Raw genomic sequence first — 13,120 nt, 5'->3', positions numbered from 1 at the left:
CTAGGACAGAAGGGCCCAGTCTCCCTAGGTACAGGTGATGAGCAAGCAGAACTGAGATAGTAGGGCAGCCCAGTGGTCTTGAGCTCATAGGAACACCAAATAGGAGTCAGAAATAAGTGACAAAAGTTTATTTAATGGGAAGACAGACCATTTTCCCTCTCTGAGCTTCTAGGCTCCTTTCCAAAGATTTTTATTAGGTTTTTCATTTGCACATCTTTTTTTTTTTTTTTTTTTTTTTAAGTTTTTTTGTGTTGTGTTGGTCCACAATTCAGTCACAACAGAGGACAAAGGGCAGAGAAATTGCCCAGCTTGGCTCCCTCCACTTGAGTTTCCAGGCATGATGACATACCCACCTCCACCATCTCTGTCCATAAATGTAGTGGACCCATCGGCTCAGGCTCATCCTGCTGCACACCTGGGTAGCCTAGATGTGCCATCAGTGGCATCCAAGTCTCCCGGAGTAGAAAACATTCCACCCGATCTGCCCCCCAAAACCAAAGGGAGCTGGAGATCATTTGCAGGTGGCATAATAGAGTACACGCCCGTTGATGTAGTCACGGATCTGCTCCACGCGTTTCTCCAGCCCTGTCAGGTCCGCCGAGCGCAGCATGATGGTCTGGCTCCCCCGCAGCAGCTCCGACTCCATGTCTGAGGCAGATGGAAGTGTGTAGGGAGGAGGAGTGGATGGCAAGACACCCAAAGACGCCATCCCTTCCTTTTTCTCCCGCTGCCTGGAGGCAGCATGGGCAGGAGAACCAACTCAGAGGAGGCTGGCCTCGAGGTGTGGTCTCTGCAGCCTCCTGTCTCTCCAGTCCAAGAGGCCCCCACTCCCGTTTATCCCCCCACCCCTCTCCTCTTCTCCAGGCTCTCTCAGTTGTACCAGGCTGAGGGGTGTGAGGATACTGGCACCAAGATTAGCAGCCCAGTGCTGCTGGACCCAGATAGCCGCCATCCTACCAGTGACACTTAAGTAGGTTCCTTGACAAAAGAACTGCCCAAGTGACCAGAATCCTTGCCCACTTTCCCTCCAAAAATGCCACCCCAGATTAATCTAGTTCTCCTCACACCACCCCCATCCTGGTCCCTTCTGATTATGTGTAAAGGCTTGAAGGATACTGAAGTGACCAGACTGGCCTGTCCCCTAGGCAGGAGTCCCCTCTACCACATTCCCCCAGCCTAAATTTTGCCAAGAATAGGGAGGCAGCAGGCACAGTTTTACAAGGCTCCGACTTTAGGCAGCTCTGAATATTTACAAAGTCCTCTTCTCAGGCAACTGAAATCTAACCACTCGTTGCTTCCACCCAGTTGCCCCAGGTCTGTCTCCTGGGGATGTAGGAATATATCTGCTCTGTTCCCAAATAGGAGTCCTGCCCATTTCTGAGGCTTCGTTTTCTCCAGGTTAAAGGTCTCCATTCCTCATGGGATACAATTGCTGGGCCCCTCCTTCTCTCCCTCCCCAGTCACTCTCTTCCTGATGTGTGCAGGTTTGTCAATATCCCTTACGAAGACATAGCAGCCTTCACTTGAACAGAGCATAAGAGAGTATCAGGCAGTGAATATCCACATGGACCTACAGGTTGATCAGATATTGAAATGCATTCATAGTGGTGGTTAAATCACTGCTGTTCTATTTCAGGGCCCCTATGTTCAGAGGCTACCCTCATGCATGATCCTCGCCATTATCTTCCAATTAAAAGTAAATTCCTTCAAGTGGGTCCATTCCAATGCTATGACCCAAGACTGTTCTGGCTGGTGGGTATGTGCCACACCAGTTGCTAGGTAGTTTGAATATCACCCCTAAGCTTTCACTGATTCCCCTTACTTTGGCTGCTTTGAGTTTATTAGATCTCGGCAAAAACAAGATATTAGCTCTCAGCAGTACCAAGATATTGCTGCTTCGAAACAAGCTTGCAGTTACTCAGAACTCTTGGGTCTTTCTCAGGTGAGTGACAATTTGTATTTACCAGTTAAAACCATGTTTCAGTGACATGAACCACTAGAAGCCAGGCCTCTCCTTAGCTGTACTTGTGGTTTAGGCCCACAAAGGCCAGAGGTAAGGTTTCTCCTTATTTAATTTCATCCTATTGATTTCAGCTCATCTTTTAGTCTAGCAATTGCCTTACTGTGCTGATTTTGTCATCTGGTGTATTAACTGTCTGTCATCCACAGATGTGATAAATTCTTTATCTTCATACAGAGCATGGATGGGCAAGGCCAGGAAAAGCACTGACCCAGCTTCTGGTTCCTCCTTTAAGTTCAGCTCCTTGCCCTTTAGGGGTGGGTGGCCATGGCCTCCATCTCTTCATTATGAATCCACCAACCCAACTTTCTCTGTGGGTCTACCTGGCCACCCACCGAGGTGTCTGCCAATCACTTTTGCCAAAATTCAGAGAAACTATGCAGCATTCCCTGAACACACCATCACATCTTAGAGTGTGACTTCTAGATTCCTTATTCTTCTTTCAGAGGAAACCTCAGAATCCTTTTAAAAGCTACTGTCACCCATACTAGGTGCTCAGTAAAAAGTACCTGTCATACATGCTAGATGCTCAGTAAATCCTGATCGACCTCACTCCCTTAGCACTGCTGCCTCCAACCAGAGTGGACCTCAGCAGCCCTGGGTAGGTTCCAGTCTTCAGGGGTGCCCAGAAGTCCATGCCCCTCACCTTTCATCCTGTCCATCATCTCTATGGTCTCCCCAAACAGTTCCTCTGCCTCCGTCTTGACAGTCAGAATCCGGCTGCCCTGCTCACCCAGCATGGGACTCCGATTCAGGCGGTCCTTCAACCCAGCATACTTTTGCTTTATTCTCTCAAAATCCTGAAAAAAAGTAGAACCACCTCAGTATCACCATCCTCAGTCCTAAAGGCACATGGCTAAAGCACTTGACATCACCCCAATCAGCACACAGTGACAAAATGCCTCCTATTGTCACCCATGCATGTGTTTCATGTATAAACCCTTGTGCCCCAGATTATGTCTTCAAATTCCACCTTCCCCTCTCTCTATCTCTAGCTCCGCCACTCCCCATCTCACTTTAAGCATAATGCCAAACACATACTCATAGGTTCATATTAAGGTGTCATTGAAAAGCAGACTTGGCAACTTGGTTGCATCCCAGGATTGCACTTGCCAGTGCTCCTGACCCTGGGAGAAGCAGGTGGTGCCCTTGAGACACTGGGAGAAGCTCTTTAATCTTCTCTGATCTAACTCTGGTAGGGATGGAGCCCAGATCATTGGTCTAAGCTGAGTGTCCAGGCCGGGGATTGAGGAGACAAGCTCCAGATAACACATTAAGAGACCTGCTTTGTAGAACTGGGCAGGGGTGAGTGGCCGTCTCATCTGTAGACAGCTCCAGATGTCTCAGATGGACTGGATCATCTTTGGCACCCGTGACCCAGTTACACAGAGGCAGCCAGAGGCTAAATTTGGGTTAATCCTGGAGCCCCTCACTGGTGTGTGTGTCGTCAGGCTAATTTGCTCTCTCTGTACCTCCTGGGCACTCAGTGCCCGCTTGTTGGCACCCTCTGCAAGCTGCTGGGCCTGGGCTGTCTGTGCCCTCTGCTGCCGGGCCTGGCGGCGGAGCTCCTCCATCCGTGCTTGGAAGTCACCCAGCTGAACCCTCATGCTCATCACCAGCCTTTCTGCTGGCCCCAGGACCTGCTGAACCTTTGTGGGAAAAAGGAGTAAATCTGAAAGTTTGCAGTAGCTCTTACAGGCAGCCATAGCCTGCTTCTGCCATCTTGTCTCCCACTTTTCAGACAAGGAAAACTCTGTTCAACCAGGACTTCACAATGGCTCCCCTAAGCCCCTGCCTATCCATGATATCCAGGCCTCCTTCTGCAGCTCAGCTGACCCCCTCCCCTGCCTTCTGCATCCTGGCCAAGAGACCAGAAAATCCAAAGCTCAAAACCAGACTTGAGGCTTGTAAACCAGCCTTCTCAAGACCTCCAGCTTGGTCATTAAAGTCACTTTCTAGCATCTTCTATGCCTTGTGCCTAAAATCTGTTTATTCCAAAATGGGAGCCAGGAATCCATAATGCCTCACCTCAACAACCCTGTCCTGGATGAGCTTAAGGGAGCGGCTGGTGCCTTGCATGGTGTCCTGGGCCTCCTGCAATGCCACTGTGCCCTGCCGCAAGTTCCCAACCACATCCTCTACCTGGCCTTCCACTGCGTGAGCTCGGCTCCTGAGGAACAGGAAGGAAGAGCAAAGAGAGAATGAGTGACGAGCGAATGATAAATGTGTGGTTTAATTCATGCGCCAGCCTGAGAGAACACCCTTCCCAGCTGAGACAAAGAGTAGGGACAATACTAGCTCAGTAGCTCTTCCTTCCCAGGACCCCACCAAGAGGGCATAGTGAGTGTTACAACTGAGACATCCTCTGGGCCATTTCTTACATGGAAGACAGGGTCAAGTAAGTGAAGTGTAACCTGGACTTCTCATGTCCCTTAACCATCCCCACCATAGTAAGCAGCCCCCCTGGGTCCTAGCCTTCTGCTCCTCTCTCCCAGAAACAGGGTTGGGGGCCAAAACATTAGCCCCATCCTGGGCGAGGAGAAGCTCAGGGCCCAAGGCCATACCTGGCCTGCTCAGCCTCCGTCTGGAGCCTGCGGGCCCTCGTGATATCCTGCTTGGTCTGAGACAGCACCAGGTCCACATTGGGAAGTCTGGCTGCGATGGCCTGGATCTCATTCATCTTCCGCAGGACCGTAGCCGAGTCTGTGGGCAGCCACAGAGCCAGCACGGCCTCGCTGACCTCCTGGATGGTGGCTGCATCCATATCAGGGTCTGGAAGACAACCATCCATCAGACTGGGGAGGCCACTCACCTCCCCAAGGATCAGCAGCCTGTTAAACAGCACCATGGACAATGCTTCTGAGGCCTTCTGTTGTGGCGCCCCAGAGAAATGCTGCCCACTCTCAAGCAAACTCAGGTGCCCATTCTCTGGGAATTTCCGGGGATGCTGTAGGATGATTGTCCTGTGCTCTGTGCTGTGGGGAGGAGGCGTGTCAGCACAGCTGTGGTAACTAAGTGTCTGGTGCCACAGGAAACTGCAGGCTGGGAGGAGGAGGTGCCAGACAGCTGGTACTGAGCAATGTCTGCTGCAATCAGCCCCAAACGGAGGGGAGCGGTCAGGGACTGAAGCTGCTTCCTTGGCAGTGAGACTCCTTCCCATCCACCCTCCCAGGGAAGTACTAAAAGGCAAATAAGCATTAGCGCTCTTTGCTGGAATGTCACCTTCTCAGAGGCCAATCCTGGATCTCCATCCTCACTACACCAGGACTCCTCTTCCTCTTCCTCTCCAGCACTTACAGGGCAAACACCGAACTCATTTACGTGGTTTTGGTCTCTCCCCCACGTCCCCCTGCCACTGAAAGGTAAGCTCCAGGAGAACAGAGACTGGGTTTTGCCCACAGTTCCTTCCCTAGACCCTGGCACAGTACTTGGCACTCGGAGGTCCTTGGTGTTTGTGGGGTACGTGAATGACTGCCAGATCTAGGCCTCCCATTTGCCATTCAAGCAACCTGGGATAAGTCATGTGACTTCTCAAGCTCAGTTTCCTACTCCTTGAAATAGGACTAATGATCCCCATTCCGAAGTTGTGACATGTGACAATCAATTAGCAAGCGTTTTTAACCAACTCTGAGTCAGAGAGGGAGGTCAGAAGTACAGAGATGACATCTTCCTGTTAGCTTTTATAGATTTTACCTAAACAGAAGTGTCCAGGAGGCCTCACCCACCAGAAGGTTTGGCCTGGGCCTGAACTCCTCTGTGGCCCTGGGCCCAGCCTTGCTCCACGCTTGGCAGTTTCCTCACCAGCTGGCTACACAGGTCTCTTTCCCAACCTCCTCATACCAGGTGGAATACATTCCTGGAAGGTGGAAGCCACTCCTGTTCACTGCCATGACCACAGGGCCAGCCTGCAGCATCTCAAAATAGGAGCCCAACGTATAACAGTGGCTGGGTTTAACCGGGCTCATTCTACTGCAAGCTGCATGAGAACTTTGTCCATATTGATATCAACCTCTCTTCTAACCCAGAATCCTCTCCAAATAAAGCTTACCACACACCTTCCCAGGAAAGCCTCCCTCGCTGAACACAGCCCAACCGAGCTCTGGTGCTTTGTGTATTCTGCAAAACTTTACCCAGGCCGCAGCTGCCCCACACTCAGTTCCTGGCCTTCTGAAGCTTGAAGTGGGCCCTAGTCAATATTTGCTGCTTTGCCCAATAGCCCATGAGGAGTGGAGGCTGCAAATCAAATTAGCCTCAGTCCCTGCCTTTATGGAACTTGAGATCAAGTGGGAGAGGGAGGCTCATAAACAAGGAAGCAAAATACTGAGTGACCAATGGGGTAAGCAGAGGTGACAGGACAGTCACTGGAAGTGTGCCTCACCAGGGCTAGAGGTCCAGGGAGGCTTACTAGAGAATGGGGTTCTTTCCTGAGAGAACTCTGAGAAGATGACAGGGATTATCCAGGTCAAGAAAGATGGGAGAAGGCAGGCAATCCAGAGAGGAGGAACATTAGCACAAGCGAAAGTGAGTGTGTGTGTGCCTGTCCTAGAATAAATAATGTAGATGTGCACAACAGAGGGAGAACACTGGGCTTGAATCCTACCCATACCACCTCTAAGCTGGATGTTCCTAGACAGTTTGCATAACCTCTCTGTGCTAGATTCATTATATGTAAAATAAAGTAATAATAGTACTTAGCTCATGTAGCTAGAACTAAATAATGTAATTGATGCAAAGCCCTTCATACAGTATCTGGCACTTAATAAGACTTAATGAATGCTATTAACTTTTTCAGCTCCTTTGAAGAACTGGCAAAGACAAATGATGTCTCCTCTCTCCTCCATAGACCTGCCACTCTCCCTCCCAACAGCAGTGAGTACCAGCCTCCTGCCAGTGGTCTCTGAAGCTAGAACCCCCCACTTTGATGACTGCGAGAATATTCCTGGGTCCTCCCAATTGGCAGGCCTCTCTCAGGCCCTGCACCTTCTCCCTGACTCTGGGCCCATCATAGGACTTGACCTGAGACATATCACAACTCAGAGGACAAAAAGGGCCAGGTGGCTCCATGCCTGTTTATGCCAGCCTGGGAATTCCAGCCCACTCCCACCTCCTGAGGCCTGGGCCCTGGCCACGGTTAATTCAAGATGGGCGGTCATTCAGCCTCACTGGATGTGACTCAGGGGCAAGACCCCCTTATGTGTGAGTCTGAGCCCCAAACCTTGGCCTGTCCCTTCAGGTCTCCTTGCTGGGCACCATCTCCCTGTGTCCCCAGTAACATTTCCCGCCAGTGTGTCTTATGGCCTCAAGCAAGTCATGGGACCTCCATGGATCCTTCCTGCCTCTCTCTGACCTGCCATCTGCACTCAGGAGAGAGCTATGGCCTATTTGGGGCAAAAACACTGCAATAGTAGCAAGAAGAGCCACTGTCATTACGCCAAGCCCTCAGCTCATATTAACTGGGCTCCCAGCCAGCAAATTTCCTGGCAGAGACCAGAAATCTAATAATATCAACTCACATTCCAGAGGCACCTTTAATTTTTCAAAGCACATTTTACATCAGTTATTTGATACTCAGAATAAAGTTGTGAAATACTACCATCCCCGTGTGCAAATGAAAGATGGGGCAAAGAGAAGAAGCAACATGTCCAAAGTCACACAAGTCTCCTGAGCCCTGTCCAGAGGTCTTTCCATGGCACAGCCCAGTCCCACTCTCCAGGGCAGCAGGGGAGGAGATAGAATTCATTTACTCCCTCCACCACATAGGGTGCTCTCTGTGTCTGGCCTTACGCTAGGTGTGGCAACACAGCCATAGACAAAAGAGCCACCCATCCCTGCCCTTTTGGAGTCTGCAGTCCAGCGGGAGACACATGACATATTTACAGACAAACGAATTCCATAAGCAGAGACTAAGTAGCCCAGAGAAGGGGTGGGGAATAGGGACCAGGGGGCTGACCCGGACAGTGTGGTCAGGAAGGCTCCTCTGCAGAGATGACATTGAAACTGAGACCTGGAGGCCCAGAGGCAGCAACCTTGGAAAGAGCATCCCAGGCAGGCAAAGAGCAAAGGGTGTCCAGCGAGTGAAGGAAGGAAGAGTGCAAGGTCACATCCAAGAGATGGACAAGGGCCAGACCTTGTAAGCTAAGAAAGGAGCTGGGAGTTTATCCAGGAACAAGGTGAAGCCATTGAAGGATTTAGGCAAGAGTGGGATGCCATCTGACATATTTTTAAAAGGTGTTTCAGATCGTTCTGTTGAGAATGGATCACAGGGAGCAGGAAGGGAGGCGGAAGAACAGAAGGCCACGGCCATGGGCCAGACCAGTAATGGGGGCCTGAGCCAGGGTGCTGGAGGCCATGGAGATGGGAAGGAGGTCAGGGGCTGCTAAAGTGAACATGGGAATGAGGGACAGGCAGGAACTGAACACCAGCGAGGGGAGACTGAAGGCACCTCACCCGTGAGGAAGTCCCGGACCTGCTGGATGAGGAACCGTGTGCGTCCAATATCTTCCTCCATCTGGGAGTGACTGGTGCTCACCTGTGTCTTTAGGCGCTGCGCATCCGATTGGACCTGCAAGGCAGCTTCCTCGGCTGCCTTAATCTGTTGACACACACTGTGCATCAGAAGGGGCCGGAGCTCCATGGAGCCTCTCAGCAGCCCCCAAGGATTCCATGGATCATCCTTTACCTCAGGACCTACCTACAACCATCTATAACCAACCGAGTTTGGCCTCAGAAGATGTGATGTGGATGTTGGGTTTAAAAAAAAAAATCAAAAACATTGGTTTCAAACTCTATGTCACATTTGCTGTAGAACCTTAACAAATCTAATGTTTCTTGGCTTCAGTGTCTGATTTCAAAATGTGAATTCTGGCCCTAAAGCAACTTAGCGAGACCATGTCTCTAAATGGTGGCGTGGTGGTGCATGCCTGTAATCCCAGCAGCTCAGGAGGCTGAGGCAGGAGGATCTCAAGTTCAAAGCCAGCCTCAGCAATGGCGAGGCACTAAGCAACTCAATGAGACCCCGTCTCTAAATAAAAGACAAAATAGAACTGGGGATGTGGCTCAGTGATTGAGTGCCCCTGGGGCACTCTAAACTATAAAATAAAATAAAATAAAATAAAATATAAAAAAGGACTGGGGATGTGACTCGGTGGTTAGGTGTTCCTGGGTTCAATCCCCGGTAGCAAAATAAATAAATAAATAAAGTAAAAGAAAACAGAAAGTTCGTTCTGAATTGCCCACAGAGCTCCTTCCTCTCTACCCCTTCCTACCTGTGCCCACCTCCCTGCTGCTTCACCTACCATCTGCCTGGTCTGCTGGAGCTGGTGGTTGAAACCCCGGAGCTGCTCAGCCACCTGCCCCGCCATCCGGAAGGCCCCTCCAGCCTTGGGGCGAGCACCCCTGCAATGGGAGCCACAGGTGGTGCCATTATCCTGGGGACAGAGTTCACCAGGACATGCTCCCAGGGTGCAGGCTGTCTGCCTGGAGCCGCCACAGAGCTGTGGAGAGATGGGGTGTCAAAGAGGCCCCTCAACAACCACCCCCATCCCACACCAGGAAACTAACAGTCAGACATCCCCATGACAACCAGGCACTGGAAACTTGTTTCCTTGGCAATGCATGAGCACACAGTGAGGGGCATAAGGGTCAGGATAGGTGAGCCGGTTCTCACAGGGGCAGGTTTGCCCCAGTGGGAAATGTGGGGGAGTGGCAGCAGTCCCCGTGTGACAAGCGAGGGTGGAGGGTCCACAAAGGGGGACTCCCCTGAGTCACCTTGTTGATGGTGGCTGTCAGGTCAGGCAAGGATGCCATCTCCAGCTGCAGGGCCACCAGCTGGGGGTCACCAGCACCTTCTCCTCCTCCCACCAGCCTGTCCAGTCCCTCTGCCTGTCTGCGGTCCTCCCTGAGCTGGTGCAGCAAGCGGGAGCTGTCGGAGATCTGCCGAGCGGCTTGCGATGACCGCTCATAGGCTGCGGTCAGCATCCGGAAGGCTCCTGTGGGAAGAGGGGAGAGGACAGAGCTGTCCCTGGCTCTGGAGGCCTGAAGAGATGGGGAGGGGCAGATGGAGGGGGTGGGTCGTCTGGCTCCCTCTCTTCTCACCTGAAAGATCAACATTGCTTAGTTTTTCAAACTGTTGCTTCTTATTCTGATACATAACAAGGAGGTGATTGAAGCTTCTGTCCAGACTGTCCAAGTCTCCTGGGAGGGACAACACCTCCTCCTGCAGGGGAATATCCAGCTGCAGGTCCTGAAGAGTCCGCCTGGAATGGGAGAAGAGTATTGGCTGAAACGGAGGAGGGGGGTTGCCTCCCCAGAATCAGCCTCCCCTTGGAGAAACTGCCACAGAGTCAGGAGAAACAACCTTTACAGGGGACGTGCCCTCGGCAAAGGCAACAGAGAGGGAATCCACAGGCTGAAGAGGACTCTGCTGGGCAGAGGCGGAAGCCAGCTGGGGCAGGGACACAACCTTGTCCATCCCTCTGCAGATGGGCTCATTAAATGCTCACCTTCCTCGACTCCTCTGGCCTTAGTATTGGCCATCCTCCTCCACCTCCCACAGTTCTCTCCCTGCTCCTAGCTTCCAGAGGAGCACTGCCCTGTCCCCTGCTCCTAGCCTCTCTACTGGCAGAATTCAGCGGTGGCTCCCAAACTGTTCCTCTGGAACACACATCACCCCACTGAGCTGCAGACCAACCGCCTGCTGGCTAAACAGGCCCATGGAAGGGGCTCAGGCTGCATCCCCAGGCTCAGCCACAGGGCTCCCAGGGTCCTCTCTCTCCATGCCCTCTGTCTATCCACCAAGCTCGACTCCCTTCCACAGCACCACGTGCTCCACCTCCAGCTTTGCTCAGCTACAGAACACCGGTCCACCCTCCATGCGGGTCTTTGCAGCCTTCTGAAGCCCTGTGGACACACTACGCAGTTCAGAAACTTAGGTCAGACAGCAGCTCCCCTGCGAAGCCTGCCACAGCCACGCTTCAGGGGAGTCTCGGCTCCTTATAGCATGCCCACGTTGCTGTTCAGTGTTGGCACACCAACCAGCTGCACGTGAGCTTCGGGGGGCGAAGACCGTGCACGTTAACTCTAATATCCCTCACGCCTTGTGCAATGCCTGGCTCACACCAGGGGCTTTTGAATTTCCACAGAGTGAGTGAACCAATGATTCTCCACATTTGCTCCAGCTCCTCTCCTGAGGCCCCTGAAGAAGCTTAGCAATTCCATGAGTAAAAGAGGCTTTGGTCCTCTTGGTCTGCCTTTTCCCTGCTGCCAATCACACATCTGGTGGTACACATCTCTGTGTACCACCAGTTCACTGGTGCTCAGGAAATGCAAACTGATTATAGAATCTTCCAGAACCAAATCTCACTGAGAAAGTCACCTCTGCTGTTAGGAGTGGGGTGTGGGTGGGATGGATTCCATTCCAAAAGCAAGTTAGGATCTAATTTTAGCACCCCTGCCTCTAGGATGCCCTCCACCAGGGTGACTAATCCAGAGCTGACTATCTCCTACAGGCAGCACCAAGCACTTGAAAGAGCACCGGGCTTGGGGTCCTGGCCTGTGCTTTGAGTCCAGCCCTGCCCATCACTGGCCACATGGCTGTGACATCACTTATCGATGCCTGTCTCCTTACCTGTAAAACAGAAGTAATATTAGCCACCACTCCACCCTCACAGGACTGTAACGGTGGGGAGTGGGAGCATGTGAAAATGTTCTGTAAACTATAAAGGGCCGCACAAAGGTAAGGAAGGGCCTGCGTGTCCCTTACGTGAACCTATGTGGCATAATTCTTCCAACTGCTGCACAGGGAAAGGAATACCTGATGGAGAAGATGGCATTGGCCACCTGGGCCACATCCTGCTCTGTGACCAAGGCACTGCCAAAAATTCTTTGGATCTGTTCAATCTTGGCCTTGGCATCCCGAACCCGGGAGGCTAGGCCACGGTCCTCCAGGCCTGGCCCTGACCGCAGGCCAGCAGTGGCATTGCGGAGACTGTGGAGGCGCCGAGCCTGTTCCTTGAGGTCCGAATCGTAGCTCTGGAAGCAAGGGTGGCAGGCCACGCACACTGGGTAGCGGTCACAGTAACCTCGCTGGCACTGGTCACAACGGCGCCCAGTCAAACCAGGACGGCAGAGACAGCGGCCCGAAACCTTGTCACAGCCCAGATTCTCTGTTCCTCGGAAGTCACAGTCACAGGCTAGGGCCAGGAGAAAAGGCAGTCAGAGACCAGTCGGGGTTAGGGAGATGAAGGCATTTGGTGGGGAGAGCCCTAGAGAGGAGGTCTGACCTGAGGGACTGCCTATGTGACTTGGAATAGCAGTCTACAGCCACTAGAACAAAGGCAAGACTCACCCAGAAGCCCCCAGGGACCAGGCACTGTTCCTTAGGACAGAAACCCAGACTGGGTTTGCTACTCTTATTTCCCACTTTTATAGATGAGGCAGCTCAGGCTCATAGATGAGGCTAACGGGCCTCCTCCCCAAGATGAGGAAACCGAGTGTAGAGGGGAGTGGCTCCCTAGGTCACTGGGGAGAGCAGAGCGGAGGCCAGCACTGGGCCTGGACACTCCAGTCCTGTGCTCTTGTCACTACTGCCAAGCAGACTCTGGGAATGACACCCGCCTGCTCAGGGCTTGCTTTCTCCACCCATGCAGAGAGAAGAAACAGCCCCACTCCCTGCTCCCTGCCTGAAAATGTCCATTCTCGGGGAAGTGGGAGCAAGACAACCCTCCAGAGGTGGGGACGTGGGGTGGTCTATGGTTAGCCTCACTCAAAGGCAGGAAGGACAAGCAGGGGCAGGAGTGTGGGCATTCATGGGGTTGCTTATCAATGCAGGATGTCCAACCACATTGCAGACTATGTGACCCTACCACATGCTTGTCCCACCATGCAGCTAGCGCCCACCTCGGCATCCCGTGGCCACGTCTCCATGGGTTCGGTCTGGACACTGGCGGATGGCTGCAGCGGCACTGCACTGCAGGTCACTAAACCCTTCCCTACATGGGCACTGCCCTGTGAACTGGGAGGGGGGAGAACTGTCAGGCTACCTTACAGGATCTGCCTTGCCCTGCTATCAGGGACCAGGCTCACAGACAGAGCCCTGGGCCC

General features: G+C 52.5%; 1 protein-coding gene across 1 annotated transcript in view; it reads right to left on the bottom strand.

Annotated features, from left to right (window-relative positions):
• Window positions 1-113: 113 nt before the first annotated feature.
• LAMB3 (laminin subunit beta 3) overlaps window positions 114-13,120 on the bottom strand; it is a 39,046-nt gene continuing 26,039 nt past the window's right edge. The window contains exons 13-23 of the mRNA XM_079107506.1: window positions 12,917-13,031; window positions 11,832-12,210; window positions 10,115-10,275; window positions 9,788-10,008; window positions 9,316-9,513; window positions 8,468-8,612; window positions 4,585-4,792; window positions 4,049-4,190; window positions 3,493-3,669; window positions 2,667-2,820; window positions 114-648 (exon numbers count right to left, since the gene is read on the bottom strand). Of these exons, the coding sequence (XP_078963632.1) occupies window positions 512-648; window positions 2,667-2,820; window positions 3,493-3,669; window positions 4,049-4,190; window positions 4,585-4,792; window positions 8,468-8,612; window positions 9,316-9,513; window positions 9,788-10,008; window positions 10,115-10,275; window positions 11,832-12,210; window positions 12,917-13,031 (2,037 nt within the window). The 3' untranslated portion in view covers window positions 114-511. The remainder of the gene's footprint in view (window positions 649-2,666; window positions 2,821-3,492; window positions 3,670-4,048; window positions 4,191-4,584; window positions 4,793-8,467; window positions 8,613-9,315; window positions 9,514-9,787; window positions 10,009-10,114; window positions 10,276-11,831; window positions 12,211-12,916; window positions 13,032-13,120) is intronic.

This window comes from Sciurus vulgaris (genome assembly GCF_902686455.1).
Source record: "Sciurus vulgaris genome assembly, chromosome: 12".
NCBI lineage: Eukaryota > Metazoa > Chordata > Mammalia > Rodentia > Sciuridae > Sciurus > Sciurus vulgaris.
The sequence above is the reverse complement of the archived record's forward strand: the minus strand, read 5'-3'. Positions and strand labels throughout refer to the sequence as shown.